This window comes from Cynocephalus volans, chromosome 17, assembly GCF_027409185.1.
Source record: "Cynocephalus volans isolate mCynVol1 chromosome 17, mCynVol1.pri, whole genome shotgun sequence".
NCBI classification, from domain to species: Eukaryota; Metazoa; Chordata; class Mammalia; order Dermoptera; family Cynocephalidae; genus Cynocephalus; species Cynocephalus volans.
In genome coordinates this window covers 42,665,696-42,688,626 of record NC_084476.1, presented here as the reverse complement: position 1 = coordinate 42,688,626, position 22,931 = coordinate 42,665,696, and the positions used below count along the sequence as shown (strand labels likewise).

Here is a 22,931-nt window from a genome sequence, read left to right as displayed (position 1 = left end):
TAAAGCCCATGATTCAGTGATTCTGTGGGACTCTGGCTTATAACAATGATGAATACATTTACAGCTTCCCACTCATATCCAGTACCTTTTTCTTCTATTTAGGAGGTCATAAAGCTGTCCACAGTAGATTTCATAGAAGCTGATCCACACAAAGAGGTGATTTCTGGGCTGGGACACTTCTAGCTGCCCAAAAATATCTTTGGCAGCCAGAGCATACAGTCCTGGGTTCTGATGAGTTCCTATCATGGTGTAGGTCTTTCCAGCACCTGTCTGTCCGTAGGCAAAGCAAGTGGCATTGCCTCTGGGGGAAGAATAATTTGTATCACTTATGCATACTAAGAGAAGTACTAATCTGCACACAAATTTTTAATGACAAAAGTCAGGTAGAAACATAACCCTTGACAAAATTCAGCTATAAACAAACAATCCTTTAAGGAGAAGAGGGCTTCACATTATAAAAACAAGAGAAAAAAAAACATTTTTCAAACTAGTATGTGAGTTTTCTTACAGGAATTTTTTACAGAACTGGTAAGACTACATAGGACAACTCTGGAAGATAAGAAAACAAGGACTTTTAAGAAACTACTTAGCCAACAAGCATTTACCGAGTTCCTACCCCATGCCTGGTGCTTTAGGTGATCCTAGAGAAGCAGCTTTCATCTTAATCTGAAAAGGTAAGTTTAGTAAAAGAAGTAATAGAGAATTAAAATAAATACAATAAATTGTAGAAGGTCTTATGATAAAAAGAATGGTAGTGACTACTTATGTGAATATTAAAGGAGTTGAGACAAAGGTGAAATCAATGTAAGCAAAATATTTGAGGAAGGACTCACAAGAATAGGGAATCGGGCTGGGCCTTAAAGGCAGAAGTTGAGAAGGTAGAGTCTCCACTGTGTGGCAGAAATAAAGGAGAGGCCACAGCAGTAGAGGTGGTAGCAGGCAACCAAATCTTGAGGGAAAAAATCTGGGTTCTATTCTCTACCCTGCCATTAGCTAAGTACAAGACCTTAGGTAAGTCACTTAACTTCTTCCTGGGCCTCAGTTTTCACTTTCATCAGTAAATTAATGGGTTATTTGGTTTCTAAGATCCCTTCCAGCCCTGATGTCCTATGATTCTAGGTGAGAATCACTATTCTTGCCTGTGGGTATGTGTGTGCACAAACCCTGTATGAGTGTGAAGAACTGCAGAGTAAGAGGTGGAGATGGATGGGAGACCAACCTGCCAGTCACAGTATGTTTTAGGAAGAGCTGGAGGCCAAGATTACCTAGGTATTATGGGACCCAACTATGCAGTGCTAAGTAGAAAATGAACGTAATGTTAGATAGTAAGTAGCTACTGCAGACTCTTGAACATAAATCACATGGGTTAATGATAAAAGTAGTTGCTTGCAGCAAGGAAAAAAGTCTACGTGTGGGTAGGCAAAGGCTGGAGTTGAGTAGAGAGATGAGCATAGAGAAAGGGACTTGAAGCCAGACAGAAAATAAAGGAGTAAAATGGCAAGAGCAAAGGAACCATGGAAGTGTGAGAATCAAGAGATGGGGGCTAATCAGATTTAAGCTGCTTGGAGCAAAGAACAATTATTCTTTCTCTTTTGAACCCTGACTCCCAGCAGTGTGGGCATTTTAAATACACTGGCAGAGGCACAGTTAGGAAAAGGATTACAGGAGGAAAATTTGAACACACTAAGTAGAAGGTCCAGAAGATTGAGAGTAAAGAATAATATCTACCTTAACTTCTGAAGATTTTAGGAATGAGCTTTTTCAAAAAGCAACAAATATGGGCATGTAAAATCTTATTACACTTCACAGAATGAATGCACTCAACTTGTAACTCTCTTATTTGTTACTACTAAAGTCTTAACATTCAAATTCCAACTTATTTTAGAAACTTGCTCTCTCAGAAAGCACTCCCTAGATTTAGTGCATAAGAAACTGAACCTGAGGCTCAGTTGGTTAGACTGTGGTATTGATAACACCAAGTCAAGGGTTCAGATCCCCTCAGCGGCAAAAAAAAAAAAAAGAGAGAGAGAGAGAGAAAGAAATCGAACCTGAAAGATATTTCAATTTTTAGCCTGTTCATAAATTTTTTTAAAAAAATTAAATAACTTTTACAAAACAACAATAAAGACAACACAAAAAATGGGCAAATAAAGATATTCGAATGGCCAACAAGCAAATGAAAAGACTCTTAGTAACGTTAGGCATTAAGGGCAATTCAAATTAAAACCACAGTAAGATTTCATACCCATTAAATTGGCTAAAATAAAAAAGACTGACAATACCAGAGATTGTGAGGTTGCAGAACTACAATTCTCATACACTGCTGTTGGAAGTACAAAATGGTACAACACTTGGGAAAATTGTTTGACACTTTATTATAAACATACCTATCTTATGACCTAGCAATTCCATTTCTAGGTTTTTATCCAAGGTGAATAAAAACATGCCCATAAAAAGACCTGTATAAGAATATTCATACAGCTTTATTCATAGTAGTCTGAAATTGGAAACAACCCAAATGTCTGTTAACAGGAGACTTAATAAACAAATTGTAGTATATTCATAGAAAAGAATATTACTCAGCAATAAAAACTACACATACCTGCAACAATATGTATTAATTTTAAAAATTATGCTAAGCAAAAGAAACTGAATATTATGTTAAGCATAAAGGAATATATATTGTAGGGCCAGCCCGTGGCTCACTCGGGAGAGTGTGGTGCTGATAACACCAAGGCCGCGGGTTCGGATCCTATATAGGGATGGCTGGTTAGCTCACTGGCTGAGCGTGGTGCTGACAACACCAAGTCAAGGGTTAAGATCCCCTTACCGGTCATCTTTAAAAAAAAAAAAAAAAAAAAAAGGAATATATATTGTAATAATTCTATTTCTATGACATTCTAGAAAAGGCAAAACTAATCTATAGTGACAGAAAGCAGGTCACTGGTTACATAAGACTTGGGGGTGAAGGTGGGGGATTAGCTAAAAAACAAACACAAGAAAACTTTCTTGGGTGATGGATATGTTCTAGGGCCGAGCCCGTGGCGCACTCGGGAGAGTGTGGCGCTGGGAGTGCAGCGATGCTTCCACCGCGGGTTCAGATCCTATATAGGAATGGCCGGTGCACTCACTGGCTGAGTACCGGTCACGAAAAAGACAAAAACAAAAAAAAAAAGAAATGTTCTATATCTTGTTCCAAGTACTGGTTACTTGTATATATGCAACTATTAAAACTCATCAAATCTTGATAACTTAAGATCGGTGCATGTAAATGACATGCAAATTGTATGTAAATGACATCTCGATTTTTTTAAAAGTTATTTTTTAAAAAAAGTCAAAATTCTCTGGAATCAGAGACTATTGCAGGCTATTTGGCATTTTCTTCTTACATTTTAAATATTCAACAGAGGCTCCTACTTCTTTTTCTGTCCCATTTTATGTTTATTAAGTGTGAATAATTTCAAATAAAAAATACATCTATGGAAAACTGATAAGTGATATTCACTTATCTATCCTATTCCAAGGAAAAAGTTCAGTGAACTATAGCCAGAATACATAATTCCTATTATCAAAGTTCAGTCTAACTACAACTACTTAAATGGTTTTATTCTGAACACTTGGATGAAATTATATTGTTGACAGCTTATATTTTTCCACTAAATACAGAAAAACAATATCATCAGTGGAAAAGAAAATTTTGCTGTAAATTTCTGAATGCTTGGTAAATGCTATAAATAGACATTGAATTTTCAGGAGTCTAATTTAAATTCATTAAATCAAAACACAAATTCATGTTTAATTCAAAAAATTAAAAAGCATAAGTGATATTTATAAAGAAATATGATTTATGGAAAACAGAAAATAAAAAGCAATTAAGCAAATAATTATTATCATACCCATTGAAAATATGTTGAATGAGTGGGTGAGTCGTCTTCATGTATACATCCCGATTGGTACATGCCTCACCAAAGACTTCATCAAAATAAAAAACATGCTGAAAAATAAATTTGATTTTTACAGAAAGAGACACATTCTGGATTTTCTTCACCACTATTCTAGTTAACACATGATAAAGGCCTAAACACATTTTTAAATAATAGTAACTGACCATGACAAATTTAGGGATTAATAAGCAATCAAAAACTGTTAAATGAGAGGGCCTTCTTTTACTTGAGATTTCTGTAGACATGTTCTTAAAATGCAAAAACTAGGGACAGCCCACAGCTCACTTGGGAGAGTGTGGTGCTGATAACACCAAGGCCACGGGTTCAGATCCCTATATAGGGATGGCTGGTTAGCTCACTTGGGAGAGCCTGGTGCTGACAACACCAAGTCAAGGGTTAAGATCCCCTTACTGGTCATCTTAAAAAAAAAAAAAAAAAGTAAAAACTAAGTGACCCAATTTTTATTCTCTCTTAAAGGAAGTAAATTGAAGAGTGCAAGAGCGAGCCAATACTCCTTAGGTCCAGGAGGGGAACTGAATTCCATGGATTATCCTCATAGCTCAGCTGGGGCCAGCATATTTGAAATTTGGAGAAAATTCTAGGGGAAGATCACAATTCCATAGGATACATGGCTTAACTTTTCATTCCATAAACATTTATTGCCTAGCTGGCAGCATGTATGTTGCAGTAGGCACTTGAAGGGACCCAAAGATACAAACATTACCCTACCCCATCCCCTAAAGATGTCAATCCACACAAATATACAACAGAAGAATCTTAAGAGAAAAAGTACATGTGGAATTCAAAGGAAAAACATATTCCCTCTTATTGGGAAAGACATTATGAAAAAGACTGTACTAAGGATGGACCATGGGGGAAGGAGAGGAATTTAAGAGGTGAAGATGAAGGGAGGGAAGGTATTCCAGCCACAGGGGAAGCATGAGCAAAGAGTCAAAGCAGGAAAGCACAAGGAATTAGCTGTTTAATTAATGTTTAGGGAATAGCAAGGATTCAATTTGGCTTAAATACAAGATCTTGGTAAGTAGAAAAGTGAGATGGAACACGAGTAATGAGTTAGGTCTACGTTGTAGGGGTCTTGGGACACCAGCCTTAAGGCAGGGGGTAGAATGCTCGTCTATAATTCATAAACAGTGGGGAGACAGTAAACTTTGCAGAGAAGAAGGATGATCTGAGCCATTTTACTAGAAGATTAATCTGGCTTCACACTGTGAATGGATTGGGAACAGGGACACTAGTAATTAAGTGGTGAGGTAAGAAAGGTCTAAATTAGATGATGACAATGGAAATAAAGAGATGAACACATGAGAAATTTGGCAACTGACTGGACGTGGGGAGCTGGAGAGAGAAAATGGTCCACGATGACTTCCAAATGAAAAATTATGATAATCTGGAAAAGGAAAGATAGGAGACCCCATTAAATTGGTCTGGAAAGCATTAATTCAGCAGCCATAATTACTTGCGTAATTTAGAGGCTTACCAGGTTGGCAGTCCAGCTATACCTAAGACATCCTAATAATTTTAGGCCTGATTATAGCTTAATGAAAGTCCATAGGCAACAAATAAAAGAAAAGGCCCTATCTTCTGACACCTTTTGGGTCTGCTCTAAATATCTAGTTAAGGAAAAATCATATGAAGAGATCCATAAAACTGGACTTGGGCCAATTTATTGTGGGTCACTCTACCTCAGGTTCAATTCTGTTCTGTGTACCACTACGTTACATTATATGACATTAGAATGGATATTTGTTAGGTCATCTGAGAAGAAATTGGGACCACAAAGCCAAGTTTATATCAGTTAGAAAAAGTCTCCGAAAGTTAGGAGGTGAGAAAAAAATGAATCTGTGCATAATGACAGAGAGATGTGTGATCTTCTAGTGTTTTGAAAAATGTGATAAGATTTTAAGAATACTAAAATGTTAGTAACTGTTGAAGCTGCGTGATAGGTACATGGAAGATCATTATACTTTTGATTAAACCTAAAAACATCAATAATAAAGAGTTAAATGTATTTGTAAAATCTGGCATTAATAAACATTATTTATGTTTAACTAATACCTGGTTTCTAAGCAAGGAGACAAATTAATTCATTGCTCAACTATCACCACTGGTTTTTACAGTTAAGTATGACTCCAAAGCAAAAATAAAAAATCTATATTTATAGATGCCTATAGAAATAAATATATTTGGCATTTCCCAAAAAAATAAGAAAAAAAAAAAGAAGTAAATGTGGGAATATTTTTTTTTTTTGGTTTCCTTTTATTTCACTGAGTATATAGCAATTCTTCCTTTCCTATAAATGTTCATGAATAACTTTAGCTCTTGCGTAAATACCTTAGAAAGCATTTATTGATTACTTTTGTAAATATCTTTCATGAAAGATGTATGAATGGTCTGGCTGGTTAGCTCAGGTGGTTAGATCATGGTGCTGATAACAGCAAAGCCCAGGGAGCATTTCCTGTGCTGGCCAGTTGCCAAAAAAAAAAAAAAAGTGTGAACATGCAAGATTATTATTATAATTAACATATATATACAATTCATAAAGTCCTTTGCATAACATACACTTTCATTTGATTACACTTTATCAATGAAGTTATAGTAACACCTACTTTGAACCTCACTTTAGCCTTGATATGATCAGAGTTCAATAGTTTATTTTTAAATAAGCTTTTTCAGATAAATACATATTTATAGAATATCTCTGGAAATATACATTTAGAATAGGTAATATTGGTTGCCTTCAAGGAGGAAATGGGATTAGAGGGACACTTTTTACTATATATCCTTTTGCACCTTTTGATTTTGAAATAAGTGAATTTATCCTACTCAAAGGTTTTCACTTTTATATATATAAGTAACATAGCTGATTGTGGAAAATTTTTAAAATATGGAAAACAACAGAGAAGAAAATCAAATTATCTATAAATCTTGAGGTATCTATAAACCCAGAGATAGCTATTGTTAATTTTTTGATTTACTTCAGTACAATCTTTTTTCTCTATTGTATATATATTTTCTTTATTTAAAAAATTGGAAACAAAACATATACAGTTTTGTTTCCTTGTTTTTCCATTTATTATGCTGATATCATAAAATTTAATGGTTAAGGTCTGGCCGGTTAGCTCAATTGGTTAGAGCATGGTGCTGAGAACACCAAGGTCAAGGGTTTGTATCCCTATGCCGGCCAGCCACCTAAAAAAAACAAAAAGAACAAAAAAAGATTTAATGTTTAATGGTTAAGTAGGACAGCACACTACATGTATATGATCATGTTTACTAAGTTGCAAGATTTGAAAAGAGGATATTTATTTAAGCAGACATACAAACCTATTGTTTTAATCCCTGAAATAAGTTTAAAAATAAAAATTTAGGATCTATACTGCACTGTTTGCTCTGATCTTCCCTTTTCTTCTTTCTCTTTGAGGAAGGAAAAAGGGGGGAAAAAGTCCTCCCATCATTTTTTATAATAGCATTGACAAGTAAGGACTTTGACCTATGAGAGCAAAGGTCCAAAGTTCAAACAGCAGAAGAAAGTGCCATGGAAACTATGGGTATTCAATAAGTATTGACCAATGGTAATGACAAAAAAGTAAGGTTATTGTGTTTTGGGATAATGGAAAAATACAAACGTTAAAATGATTGAGGGAATTACTGTGACAGAAGCATCATTAAGGAAGTCTTGGGTAGCTGGTGATTGGATAGGGCGATTACTATGGCTATAAGTAGCCATGGAACTAGATAGCATTACAACTAATTGGTCATTTAGAATCATCTTCAAAATAAATACCTCCCACTGAGACCTAATAAACTATGCATTGATCAGCAATCGATAAGGCTGTTAAAGTGATTGGGTTGGTTGTACAGTGGCCTAGTAATTTAGTACCCATAGAAAGACTCAGTGAATTACTTTGAATGTCACTGTGAAACCCTATTTTGGTAACCAAAGAAAAAGAAGAACAATGCAAGTTTGAAAGAGGGAGAAAGTGTCACAATTTGACTTCAGTGTTAAAGGACTGATTCCAGTAGAGTAAGATCTCAGCTAACCAAGGGAAATTGCTAGCGCACCAGATTACTCGCCACTTTTTCTCTCTCTACCAGCCACTGGGTTTTGAGGAAAGAAAAGGAGAGAAAGAATGAGTATAATATGAATATTTAGAGAGGAAGATTCAGGGTAAAACAAACTCTGAATTCCCAAATCTTAACATCTTGTGGATTATCCTCTGTTTTAGATTATTCACAATTGTTTCACAATTTTAGGAGCACCAAAATTATGATCTCTCCCATCTATGGAGTTTGCTGCTTCTCTATGAAACTGGAGTTATGGCAAGGGTACCTATCAGCTTGGAATAAATTCCTTTCAATACAAAACCTTTTCTCCTTGGAATCTTCATGATCATTCTGGCAGTGAGTGAACATTTTTTACGTGTTTGAGCTACTAGTGTTTTGTTTAAATCATTACATGTTAGATGTGAGATCATATTCCTGGATTCCATTTACCCACTGTAACCTACGCTGTACAAAGTGGCCTGCTCAGAGCCCAATTTCCACAAACTAAGCCTAATTCCCAAGACAGGTGAGAATCAAAATAAGCAGTTGGTTGGCAATTTGGGACCTAATTGCTCAAAAAGATATTGTCCAGCATTAAACTCAATACTCACACTCAGCAGAGTAAGAAGTTCACACTGAAAGATGCAGGCAAAAATGGAGACCAACTGTGTGACCATGTCATAGTCATACTGGGGCAAATACTCAGTGACTGATCCTGTCAACAACCACTTTATTATTTAAATTTGTTTTATCTCATTATTCCCCCCTTTTTGATGAATATGTATAAATAAATTCACATAAAGCATGTTAAGTGAATATATGATGCAGCTCCATTGCACAAGAGTAGAAGAGCTATGTTTTTATATCCCCCACTGCACCATATTTTTTAAAAAATGAAGGCCCAGAGTATAAATGATTTCATGCAATGCCACATCAGGAAAGAATGTCAACAGCCAAACCAGCAACTGGATTTTAGAATTTGTATTCTACCACTCAAACAAAAAGCAAAAAATTGAAACACTTGATAATATTAGTTCCAAACACAAAAGGAAAATATCATACCTGCAAAATATATTGTGTGAGGTCAACTGCTTCCTTCTTCTCATGCACAAGTAAAGTTTCTTTGTCTTCTACAGTAATAATATTAATTTCTCCACGACGTACCTCCCTCAGGCCCAGAGGGCGTTTTCGAACACAAACTCTGATTTTCTCCATCTCAGTCCAAGGACTCTCTTTCTCTGAGGTGTTCTGTCTGAAATATGTTTATAAATAGGCTTTACTTTTTAATAATAAGATAAGGCTACTTAAGAGGTCAAAGTATCAGTATATTTTGTTGTATACTGGGCATAACATATTTTTTTTTTTTTTTTTTTGGTCTTTTTCGTGACCGGCACTCAGCCAGTGAGTGCACCGGCCATTCCTATATAGGATCCGAACCCGCGGCAGGAGTGTTGCTGTGCTCCCAGCGCCGCACTCTCCTGAGTGCGCCACGGGCTCGGCCCCATAACATATTTTTTAAAATTACATATTAAAGTGTCAACACTGAGAAAGTTCTGTGTGTGTGTGTGGCTAGCCAATAACCTCGGTGTTATAACACTATGTGAGAAAGTTCTTTTATTAGCTAAATCTTCCTGATATTTCTATCTCCATCCCTACCCCACTCCACCCTGCCCTGCAAAAAAAAAAACAAAAAAAATTAGCCCAAAACAAAACTAAAAAACCCCTAAGAATTGTTTTAGCTCTAAGACTTGTGTATTTGGCTTCCAGATGTTGTCTTCTTTCTTCATGTCCCCAATACTCAAGCTGGTTAATTCTCAAAATCTAACGCAACAAGCTGCTACCACTCCGCCAAGGCCTTTACAAAACCCAAATACGTCTCTTGTTCCCTTTCAATCCAATTATTCCTTCACATTTACTATTTTCTTGATGATTAATCCAATTTCTTTTTTTATCCTACCTGGGATTACTAAATACTTTGAATTAGGTGGTAGGTTTCAATGTAATTTTCTTCCTGTTCCTTCCAAATATGTTTGGCCCCTCTCTGTGTCCTGTTTCCTTACTTCTACTTTTTTGTCCCACCCTGATATGCATTTATTCATTTGTTAAAACACAATCATGTATTTCAAAGACAATTTTATGACTAGTCCTGTCCACCACTAATTCAACCTTTGATTCACTTTCCTTCACTGGCTCTGATTTCATTGATTACTCAAACTTAACACCCAGCATTTGAGGCAATATTCCTTGGGTTAGGAATACAAAATTCATAAGGTTTAATTGCTGAGCCCAATGGTAGTATATATATCTAAGAACTGACCACTTACTTATATAGAAACTCCTCTAAAACTAGGTAACAAGAAAATAGGGTTCTTGAAAACAGGTGTTTTACCAGGATCAATGCCTTTGGTCCATGTACTAAGAATGCCTTCACAAGACAAATTATTCCTATCCTTTACACTTTAGAATTTGATTAATAGCCATTAAAAAGCCTTTTTTTTTTTTTTTCATTCTTTCGTGACCGGCACTCAGCCAGTAGTGCACTGGTCATTCCTATATAGGATCCGAACCTGCGGCGGGAGCGTCGCCGCGCTCCCAGCGCAGCACTCTACCGAGTGCGCCACGGGCTCGGCCCCCATTAAAAAGCCTTTTATAAAAGACTGTGCATAGGATACTGTACTATATAATTGTTTCATATCAATTCTGATTTTTCTGAGCCGTCCAACTAGCTGGAAAATTATTTTTTGCCAGGGTCTAAATTAGTTTTAAAAAATACCAAATAGCAAAAATATTTCCAATATACTGCATAAAGAACTACTTTTAAACCATGTTTTTTTTTTTTTTAACCAACATATAGGAGACTTTTAAAAATGCATCATTTTGAGGTAAGTGTGGGAAAATCTTGACAATCATTAGAACTGGATGATGGGCATATGTGGATTCATTGCTCTATTTGCTCTTCTTTTGCATATGTTTGCTTTTTCACAAGAAAAAAATAAAATTTTAATACATCATTTTAACAAGGGTTTTGTGGCAAAATCTCTGGTTGTTGAGCATTAATAACCTCATCAGATAAAGTTAATCAAATATGACAGAAAAAGTTTAGTCCTTTTTAAAATTGTACAGGGACTCTAGAATGAGCCATATGGACAAAAGACCTGTTGTTTTCAATTGCAAAGGGCAAAAAGGAATGCATGTTCTTCTCCTAAAAGGCTCTGGTTTTAATACCCAATATTCCCTAGAAGAGGTAAACTATGTCTGACATACAAAGAGTTATGACAGCTGGAGTTAGGTCTATTCAAGATCTTAAATAAGTCAGGGCAACCAGTTCTCTTAATGCCTTAGACTTTTGTTAAAATTCTGAGGCCAGCAATTTATTTTGAACTTTTGAAATATCTGAAAAGCAAAAACCTGATTTAAGGTATCCAAGGAGAATGCCCTTTGGTTAGGATGACTTCCTAGCAGCAAGCCTTAAGTTGGTAAGGGTGTTTCTTAGGATTCTAAAACCCTGACTCCTTCTTGGAGCTTGGGTAAGAAGATAATATTGAGGATTATTGGGGAAAATGTTCTTTCTTACCTTCATTTCCCTAATATAATAAAAAATGGGAAGAGTGAGATAACAATATAAAAGGGTAAGAAAGCTCAGTTGAGCAGCCTTCACTCTGGGTTTGACATGTATAAATGTCTATAAGAATACTTATTTCACCATATGCTTATGTCTGTCATCCCACTCACCCTGACCCTGCCCCCAAGAGTATAAGAACCTCAGATATCCTAATTATCTTTATATCTAGAATTGGGCCTAGCAGAGATGGTACTTCATATTTGTCAAATAAATGAAATGGCAATATTTAAACTAAAATATCCATTCTATTCTTGATGGTGTTAAATAATGTATGGTGGTATTTTTATTTACAAATAATTTCAAGTTAGATTTTTATGTGTTGTTCAATAAAAGACTATAATATTAAAGAAAATATTTGGTCTTTCACCACTAACCAATAAGATAGACTACTGAGCTAACCAATAGGCCAACAACAATCCTGGCTCTCATAGTCATGGAACAATCTAGTCCACTCACAATTAAAAGAGGAAAACAATATGCTCTGTGCTCCACTAGACCAAATCAAAAAAGAAAAAAAAAAAAGTTTTGAGGAAAATAAAACTCACTTATACAGAGCACAGTGTTATAACACCAAGGTCAAGTGTTCGGATCCTTTACTGGCCAGCCGCCAAAAAAAAAATTTTATTTAAGTATTTCAAATTACTAAAAGAACTTTAAAAATTGAGTCTTCTATTTTTTTGGAAACTTAGCCCATATAAGACCAGATGTAAATACTTTATCTTAAGGTATGAATAACAGCATTTTTTAGAGAAAATATTGCTTAAGAATGAATTCTGTTTTCACCTAACTCATATGTATATATATAAAACTTTTAAAATAACTAAACAAGCAATACAGGTTTTTTTTTTTTTAAAGAACATATTTCCTATTATATCATTGTTAGTATTAGAGATACTTGATATTTCACTCCACAGAGACCTTATTTCAAATTCTAACTTGAAGCACTAGGTGAAAATAACTTATTGTAACCTTGACTCTCAAACTCTAATCTTCACCAAAAGTGTCTTAGTCTTTGTAATCACCCAAATCATCTGTTTTTCCAGGGCTGGCAATGTAGAAAGCACTCAAAATAACAATCATATTTCAATGTGTGCAGGTGAATTAAGTGTTCCAAAGACCTACTTAATTCAACTACATGCTCTTTGTTTTCAACCCAGCTTTATGTCTCCCAACTGGTTTAAGTGAATTTGAATCTTGCAGATTTTGTAATATTTTTTCCATTGTAGAAGGCTACTGAACTATTTTACTTTCATGGAAGCACTAGATGTATCATGTTATACTATAATAAATAATAGAAATAGGTCTATTATATTAATGACAGCAGATCCTGGCAAGTAGCAGCTGTTTGATGTATATGAACAATATCATCTTTCTACCATCTGGAAAGTCCCAATTCCTCATAAATTTTCCCCCATCTGGGTATTTCTATTATTGATGCAAAAGCTGTTCACTATCATTTCTATGTTATATTAATTTACTGTAAATAAGGAGTAGCTCTCTCCCGTTGTCATGAAATAGAGGCCTGCCCTTGCCTGAGGCTTCCTCAAAAAAAAAAAAAAAAAAAGATAAAAATAATTACCTGATACAAGAATGAGGGATTCCATAGTTATACCCTGAAACATGAGAGCCTCTTTGAATAACGGGAATTTCACAGTCCCCCAGTATTGAAGAAAAGTGATTTGATGAAAAGAGCAAAGTGTTAGTTTCTGTTTGAACATAGGAATCAGCAGCTGTGACATTCAGAATTTTTGTTTTTGTATGGTACTGGGAATCATCTGGTAGCATGTGTTCCAGCACTTCTAGGTAAGTGGCGTTCTGTTCATTTGCAGAGAAATCTGATACATTGCATATTTCAAACTCAATGTTGCTGGCAGTTACATCTTTGTTGTCAGTAGGAGAATCAAAATGCAGTTGTCTGCGAGGGCCAGATCTGAATTCCCGAGGCTTAATGTACAGGCTGCCTGTTGGAAGAGGATGCTCTGGGCTCCTGACTGCTTTATCTTCTTCCTGCATAATCTTAATGATTTTGATAAGTTGGAAGAGACGTTTGCGGTCGTTCATGTCATGAACTCCCAATTTGGAGTAGTCCTTCATTGTAACCTTGGCTAATTCATCTATTTTCTCAAGGCCAAGGGCAGTAAAATGAGGATAATACTGTGCAAGTTCAGCTTCACAAAGACATTCATACAGATAGGATGCCATTTTTGTAAATAGGTTTCTATAAACTCTGAAGAGAGAAAAAAAATCATTCACTTGGAATTGAATATATGTAATACAATTGTTCCTTTTAAAAAATAAAAGCCACAAAACAAACATACAGAAAAATGTTTTATCATATCAAGTTTTCAAGGAAATATATTTTTCCTCTGAAATGATTGATTAAACAGCATAGTGCATAAGCAAAGATGATTTATAAAGCATACGAAGAATTTGTAGTAATAGATGTAATTTATTCATCTGCTAAACAGAAATAGACCTTCAATTATACACACATACACATATACACATATACACACAGACATACACATAACACAAGTTACTTACTTATTTCTAGGGAGTTCCTTTCAACCTTGCAATGTCTACTTACCACATGCCACAAACTACCAAAACCTCGTTCCCAACCACTGATTGTAGCAGGACTAATTTTAGATGTTCAACTTAATGTCAAGGCATGTCGCACAACTGTTGCCCGTGATTAATGAACAAAGGCTAAGAACTCTTCCAGAGTGGGAAGGAGAATTAAACAGCAGACCACAGAGGATTATAAACTAACACGACTCAGAGGAAATCACATATGTATCTGCTGAATACTGGCAAAAGCTAGTTAAACAGAACTAAAAACATCATCAATTCAGAATCATCTAATTCAGGATTTCAAATCCTTCTAAAAGGTGACCATTGATGTATACCTGTATAGAATAGTAAATCAAATAATTTATCTAGGAAATTAATACTATGGTCAAGACTTTAAATGGCTACACATTAAAATGCTTTAAAAATGTTAACACCAAGATATTTAATTAAAAATGATGTGGTAATAACACAGAATCGTGATTTATTATTAAAGTCGGGACCCTGTGGCATTCTCCACAGCACTGTTAATGAAGTTCAAGTTCATGAGAATATTAAAAAATAAACTACACTTTCTTTTTAAAAATGGTTTTATAATTCAGAGTTTTCAAAATTCAATTTGGTAATTATTGGTAGAAATTTCATGTTTTCATTTTATTTTATTTATTTTTATTTTTTATTTATTTTAGGCAGCTGGCCAGTACAAGGATTGAACCCTGGACCTTTGTGTTATCAGCACCATGTTCTAACCAACTGAGGTAACAAGCTAGCTCCTATTCTCATGTTAATTTATATTTTGTCTTCTCTCTAGGAGAAACAGAGAAAGAGTTGAGGGCAGGGTAATAAAGGTAATCAAAGAACCCTGAACAATTAACTTTGGAGAAAAGACTACTTAGGCTAAAGAAAAGGTCAAAGGGGGTGAGTAACACATCCTAAACTCACCCTGTTCTTTTCTATCTGTAATAGACTTTAAAAAAAAAAAAAAAGCCACAAATTCTTTGCAGGTCCTTCCATCAAGAGATAGAGCCTATTTCTCTTCCCATTGCATCTAGGATGGCCTTGTGATTTGTTTTGGCCAATAGAATATGGTGGAAGCAACACTGCATGACTTCCATGACTAGGCCTCAAGAGCCCTTGCAGTTCGTACTGCTCTCTTGGAATTCTTCTCCTGCCATGTGAAGAAGTCCAGCCAACAGCCATCACCATAGCCAGACGTGTGAGAGAAACCATCTTAAACTATCCAGCCCCAGTGGCACCACTAGATGACTGCAGCCATATGAATGACCCCAGGTGAGACCAGAAGAAGAACTGCCTAACTAAGCCCAGCCCAAATATCTGACTTATAGAACTGTGAGCAAAAAAATGGTAATTGTTTTAAGGCACAAAGTTTTGGGATAGTTTGCTATACAGCAGTACATAAGTGCAATACCACTTTGTGCCCTTAAAAAAAAGATTTTATTAGACTTTATTTTCTAGAGCAGTTTTAGGTTCATAGCAAAATTTAGTGGAAGGTACAGAGATTTCCCATATACCCCCTGCCTTACAATTGTTATAGTTAATGAACCTACATTGACACATTATCATCACCCAAAGTCCATAGTCTATAAAGTCTTAGTGTTGTACATTATATGGGTTTGGACAAATGTATAATGACATGTACTCACCATTAGAGTATCATACAGAGTAGTTTCACTGCTCTAAAAATCCTGTGTTCTACCTATTCATCTCGCCCTCCCTGCCCACCCTGGCAAACACTGATCTTTTTATTGCCTCCATAGTTTTGCATTTTCTAGAATGTCATATAGTCGGAATCATACAGTACATAGACTTTCAGATTGGTTTCTTTCACTTAGTAATATGTATTTAAGTTTCCAACATGTCTTTAAATAGCTTGATAGCTCATTTCTTTTTAGCGCTAAATAATATTCCATTGCCTGAATGTACAAAAGTTTATCCATTCACCTACTGAAGGACATCTTGTTTGCTTCCAAGTTTTGGCAATTATGAATAATGCTGCTATAAACATCTGTGTTCAGGTTTTTGTGTGTATGTAAGCTTCACCTCCTTTGGGTAAATACCAAGGAGTGTGATTGCTGGATTATATAGTATGAGTATGCTTACAAGAAACTGCCAAACTGTCTTCCACTGTGCTGTACCATTTTGCATTCCCACCAGCAATGAATGAGAATTCCTGTTGTTTCACATCCTTGCCAGCATTTGGTGCTGTCAGTGTTCTGGATTTTGGCCATTTCAATAGGTGTGTACTGGTTCTCATTGTCTTCTTGTGCCTTTTTAAATGCTGATACCTTCACCAACTCCTTCTGCCTACTAAAATGAGTTATGCCTGTTCTTTCAAGATATCTCAAGAGCCCCTCCACACCCCCATCAAGCCTTGTTTCACCTCTCAGCCTCTTCTCTACCGTTTTACCACCAAGCATCTTATGTAGTGTCTACACCAGGCCACCAATTCCTTTACTATTTCTTCTACCTGGAATACCTGTCTTTCATAGGAACAACACTTTATATTTTTCTTCTATGAGGTATGACCTAGCAGGGGATAACTGGTATTTCCTCTGTGCTTCAATAATGATAGTAGCTAGTATTTACTGGGCATTTATTACATACCACGCACTGTTCTAAGCATTTTATTTGTTAACCTCTAAACAATCCTTTGAAGTAGATAAGTGTGTTACTTTTGGCAAGTTACTTACTTAACATCTCTGAAATTCATTTTTCTCAACTGTAAAATGGGGATGTAATAGTCCCCACAGTTGCTAAGATCAGGATTTGATGGGAAAATCCTTGTAAAACTCTCAGCATAATATCTGGTACATACTCAGAGCCCAATAAGTGTTGGTAGATACTATTATGCTACTACTATTTATTTCTGCTATCTTCACCACCTAGCATAAAATCTAGACTTGAATAAGTCTTCAATGTCTTGGTTTCTTTTAAGCTATTTCAAAGCGGCTGTATTCCCAACTTGTCTCAGTCTAACCATGGAACGGGTTGTAAGTGATATGCAGTTTTTTCAATTTCCATAGGTTATACAAGATCCTGTATTTCTCACACCCATTCCCTTGGTGTGATCCAATTCTGATAATCATGGTCAATACTGTATCCCTTAATCAGGACCTGCAAGACTAACATATTCATCTTGCAGTGCTTGGATATCCCATATTATCATGGGAGCAGAAGATGCCAGAGGCAGCAGTAATTTGGACACACAGATTAAAGCATCCACTGAACACTTCTAGATATGTTGGCAACCATACCACCTTTTTGAGCCCTATAGTTAGCCTATGTTCTTTTGTTTTAATATTAAATATGCAAAGAGTACCACATTCCATTTTACAAAGGTCCAGCCCCTCCTCTTCCTCTGGGGTAAACATCGGAATCACCTTTAAAAAATATAGATACCTAAGTGCCATCCTAGATCCACAGAAAAACAAAAAATAACAACAAAAAACCCCCCAGGTTTTGAGGAGGACAGACATAAGAACTTTGAAAAACTTCCCCAGGTGATTGTGATTGTACTCCACTGGTCTATAGCTATCAAAATTACAAATGCAAAGACACTGACCCAGCAATTCCACCTCTAGGAATTTGTCCTATAGATATTGTGTACGATTAGAAAATGACATAAGTACAAAGTTATTCATTGCAGCACTGTTTGTAATAGCAAAGGAATAGAATAGAGACTGGTTAAATAAATTATGGTAGTCCATTAAATAGAATAATATTATGAAGCTATTACAAAAAGTAAGCTCTCCAATATATTATTATTATTATTTTTTTTTAAAGATGACTGGTAAGGGGATCTTAACCCTTTACTTGGTGTTTTTAGCACCACACTCTCCTAAGTGAGTCATGGGCCATCCTTTCCAATATATTATTTTTAAAAAAGAAAGCTCGCCAATATATTAGGTGAATAATGAAAGGTACAGAACAGTTTGTAAAGGTACCATTTGTTAAAGAGAGAGAGAGAGAATTGATCTACAATAGATCTATACATTTGCTTATCAGGCATAACATATCTTTGACAGGATGCCAAGTAATAATAGTGGTCTCTGGTGGGAGGGGAACTGGGTGGTAGAGGATAATTATGGGAAAGAGACTTGGATACCAATAAGGGTGAGCAGGTTAGCTCAGTTGGCTAGACTGTGGTGTTATAATGCCAAGGTTATAGCAGATCCCTGTACTCGCCAGCCACCAAAAAAAGAAAAAAAGAAAAACAAAAAGCAATAAATGCTGGTAGTTATCATTACTTTTCCTAGTGTCATTTCTATTTCACTGTTCTTGCCATCACCCAGAACAGGACTTAAAACAGTTATTTTAAAAAATTTTGAAACTATAGTAGCCCCTCCCTTATCAGAATGGGATAGGTTCCAAGACCCCCAGTGGATGCCCAAAACTGCAGATAGTACTGAACCCTATATACTCATAGACTATGTTTTTTTCCTATACTGTACATACATACCTATGATAAAGTTTAATTTATAAATTAGGTACAGTAAGAGATTAACGACAATAACAACTAATAAAATAGAACAACTATAACAATATACTATAATAAAACTTTTGTAAATGTGGTCTATCTCTCAAAATATCTTGTACTGTACTGCGGGTAACTGAAACCTCCAAAAGTGAAGCTGAAGATAAGGGAGACTACTGTATGTGACTGTATCACACATTTAAAAAATATATTTATAATTCCAACTACTGTCCTCCTTCCTAATCTCCCCAAATTTATCTAATACGACTACTTGCTATTTTATTGGTTTTCACTCTAGCCTTTTTTAAAATGCATTTTTTATGTTGTATATAATGTTGCATTCATAACTATATTATAATCTACTTTTTAATTTAACATAAGCATTTTCATATGCTATTTGTTCTGTTGGTTAAACCAGCATTCCATTTTTTAAAGACTTGTTGGAGTAAACTCCTAAAGATAGTGTTTGCTTACTGGGTGTTATTTTAGATTGACAATTTCTATGTAAGATACAATAGTTCCTCCTTATCCGTGGTTTTGCTTTCCAGCTTCAGTTACTAGCAGTAAATCAGGTTCAAAATTATTAAATATAAAGTTCCAGAAATAAACAATTAATAGTTTTTAAATTGTGTGCCATTCTGAGTAGCATGGTGAAATCCTGAGCAGTCCTACTTCCTCCCTTCTGGGATGTGAGTTATCACTTTGTGCAGTATATCTAGGCTGTATATGCTACCTGCCTGTTAGTCACTTAGCAGTCATCTTGGTCATCAGATCATCTGTCGTAATATTGCAGTGTATGTGTTCAAGTAACCCTTATTTTACTTAATGATGGCCCCAAAGCATAAGAGTAGAGATGCTGGTAATTCGTATATGCCAAAGAGAGGCCATAAAGTGCTTCCTTTAAAAAGTGAAAGTTCTCTATTTAATAAGGAAAAAACGTAGCATACTCAGGGCTTTGTATTAGTCCGTTTCTGTTGCTTTTAACAAAATACACAGAACTGGGTGATTGATAAGAAAATGAAATTTATTGCTTACAGTTTCAGAGGCTAGGAAGTCCAAAGTCCAGGGAACACATCTGGTGAAGACTTTCTTTGGTGGTGACTTCTGTGATGGCAGAGTATCACACTGCAAAATCGGTGGAGCAGAGAGAACAGATAGAGAGACAGACTCTTCATGCTCCCCTTTCAAAGCCCTCCAAACCATACCCATGACCACCATTTTTAATCCATTCACTATGGCATTGTCCTATAATCTAATCACCTCTTCAAGTCCCCACCTTTCAATTACCATAATAGGATTTCCCACCCTCTTAACAGTCACAGTAGGGCCAAGTTTCTAATACATAAAACTTGGAGGACACAATTCAAGCTTCAGTGAGTCTTGGGGTGACATAATTCAATCCACTACAGGCTCAGCACTATCTGCAACTTTAGGCATCCAGTGGGGCTCTTGCAATGTATTTCTCAAGGATAAGAGGGGACTAATGTACCCTTAAAATCTTTTTTTTAATATTTTTTATTTATTATTAGTGTATTCATTCTTACAAATTGTGATATTTCTTTATGCCCTTTGCCCGACCTACCACTTCGCAAACTCCCTCCCTCCCTCCCCGCCATCTCTAGTATTGTTAGATTTGTTTTCTTCTGAAAGTTTAACGTATTGTTGTGGTCTTTTCTTTCTGTACTCTTAAAATCTTACTGTTTTATCCAAATTGTATTATTGGCTTTATTCTTTAGTAGCTAGAATAGGATGGGAGCAAAAGATAATTTAAGAGTACTTTCTTCAGCACCTAGAAGACTGATTAGATAATTAAAGAGAATAAACAGGTCTGTTAGGTTCTGCGAGACAGAAAAAAGGGAGAGATAGACCCGAGCCAGGCTTCAGCCAAGAGGCTTTATTCCACCAATGTGGAGGGGATACTGAGTCAGATAAGTTCCCCCAAACAAAGGAAAGCAGGAGACTTATAAGCCTTTGAGGGTTCTGGCAGAGTAATGGGCAATTTCAAAATCAGTGGTATGCAAGGTGATATAGCCCTTGTGGTCCGTTAACATCTGGTTGTTTAGGGCATAGACTTCTAATTATTGTCCCCCCTATATCAGTACAAAGTGTTCCAGCCCAAAGTCAGCTAAGACAGCCGACAAGACATTCCTTTGATGATCTTTGATGATAATGGTCATGTTTATCCCTTCCCAAGAGAGGAATTTCCCTTCCCAGTTCCCGGAGCAGAAAAGGTAAAGGGCAGGGAAGAAGGGTGGAAAGTTGCTTGACCTGTGCTGATGTTAAGCTAGCCATGAGGCCTGATACATGTCCAAGGCTGGTAGTTTGTTAACAGGATAAATACCTGAATAACAAATGTGTTGGTAACCTTGGCTACAAATGGTAGCAGTTACCCAGACAAAGGTTATAACCTACAAGCAGCAATAGATCTCCTTTGGGAAGAGGAAGGGAAGAGGGGATAAAACTAAGGTAAACTCATTTTCTCTTTCCAAAAATGTATTAAGTATGTTTGGATTCAAGCTGCCAAAATATCACTGACATAAGCTTTATTTTACTTGTACCCCAGGATTTTTGCTCTATATGTCTTTAGAGAGGCTTACTGGGATAATGACCCTTCTGGTGATTACCTACCCCTATCCTGCACTGGTCAAATGTGTGCTTTTGTTTTTATTTGTTGTTTTCTTTGTAGCTATGCATTTTATTGTAACATACCCCTCCATCCTTCTTAGAAATTGGTTAGCTATCATTAAAAATTGACATGTCTGGGGCTGGCCCGTGGCTCACTCGGTAGATTGTGGTGCTGATAACACCAAGGCCATGGGTTCGGATCCCAAATAGGGATGGCTGGTTGCTCACTGGGTAAGCATGGTGCTGACAACACCAAGTCAAGGGTTAAGATCCCCTTACCGGTCTTCTTAAAAAATAATAATAATAAAATTTTAAAAAATTGACATGTCTGTGGATTTAGAAGGTAACTAACGCTAAAAAGTATTGATGTAACACATCACAGACATCCAATAAACATAGACCCTTAAAACCACATTGCTACCAAACACACTTGTATTCTGTAGGGAGGTAGATGGAATTGAACAAAGAGCAAAATATCCACATGGTTTCTTTTTTTCTATTTTAAGATGTCAATTAAGATTTTTATTTTAAATATTTGTCAGTAGACCACCAAGAGTTTGTGTAGTAGTAACTAGTATAGCGGAAGATGACTAGATTAGGAGGCAAAAAATCCAGTATCCAGTCAGGCTTTGCTAAGAACCAGATGTGATACATGGACAAATTATTTAATGTCTATGAGTCTTGACGTGTTCGAGTTTAAAACTGGAATAATAATTTCTACAGGTATTGACAGTAAAATTAGATATGTTGAAGTACTCTACAAATGTATTAATTACGTATTTGCAGCAGACAGATTCTGTAAAGTACGCACTAAGTGCCTAGTACAAAACAACAAAACAGGCACAGCGATCTACCTACAGCATTTAAAAATATTTTTATTATAAAATATTTCAAGTATTCAAAAGTAAACAGAATTGTGCCATAAACTCCCATGTTATCCGCCCTTAGATCCTTCAGTTATCAAAATTTGCCACATTTGCTCCTTCTATACTTTCTTTCCTTTGCAGAAATATTTTAAAGTAAGTCCCAGATATCATGTCATTTCATCCCTAAATTCATTTTTTTTTTTTCTTTTCCTTTTTTTGTAGCTGGTCGGTACTGTGATCTGAGATCCAAACCCGTGACCTTGGTGTTATAAGGCTACATTCTAACCAGCTGAGCTAATTGGCCAGCCCCCTAAATTCATTTCTAAAAAATTGACATTTCTTATATAACCATAATGCCATTACTATACATAATAAAATTAAAAATAATTCTTTGATATTATACCCAGTCCATAATCTATTTCCCAAACCATCTCAAAAATGTCTTTTTAAAATATTTATTTTTAGGGCTGTCCGGTTAGCTCAGTTGGTTAGAGCATGATGTTGATAACACCAAGAGAGGTCCAGGGTTTATCCCTGTTACTAGCCAGTTGCCAAAAAATGAAAAAAAGATTTATTTTAAAATATATTTTAAAATAATTTTTTATATAAAATATCTTTTTGTTCAAATCAGAATCGAAACAAGTTTCACACATTTGGTTATGTTTCTTGTCTTTTTTCTTTCAAAGCAGTCCTATATCCTTCCTTCCTTCTTTCCTTTCTTTTCCATTGACTTGCTGCAGAAA

At 35.7% G+C, this 22,931-nt stretch overlaps 1 protein-coding gene across 1 annotated transcript in view; it reads right to left on the bottom strand.

Moving 5' to 3' along the window:
- The window catches only part of KIF24 (kinesin family member 24), a 41,589-nt gene extending 27,756 nt beyond the window's left edge, over positions 1 to 13,833 (bottom strand). Inside the window, exons 1-4 of the mRNA XM_063082614.1 lie at positions 13,211 to 13,833; positions 9,072 to 9,261; positions 3,897 to 3,994; positions 86 to 301 (exon numbers count right to left, since the gene is read on the bottom strand). Of these exons, the coding sequence (XP_062938684.1) occupies positions 86 to 301; positions 3,897 to 3,994; positions 9,072 to 9,261; positions 13,211 to 13,833 (1,127 nt within the window). The remainder of the gene's footprint in view (positions 1 to 85; positions 302 to 3,896; positions 3,995 to 9,071; positions 9,262 to 13,210) is intronic.
- Positions 13,834 to 22,931: the final 9,098 nt, after the last annotated feature.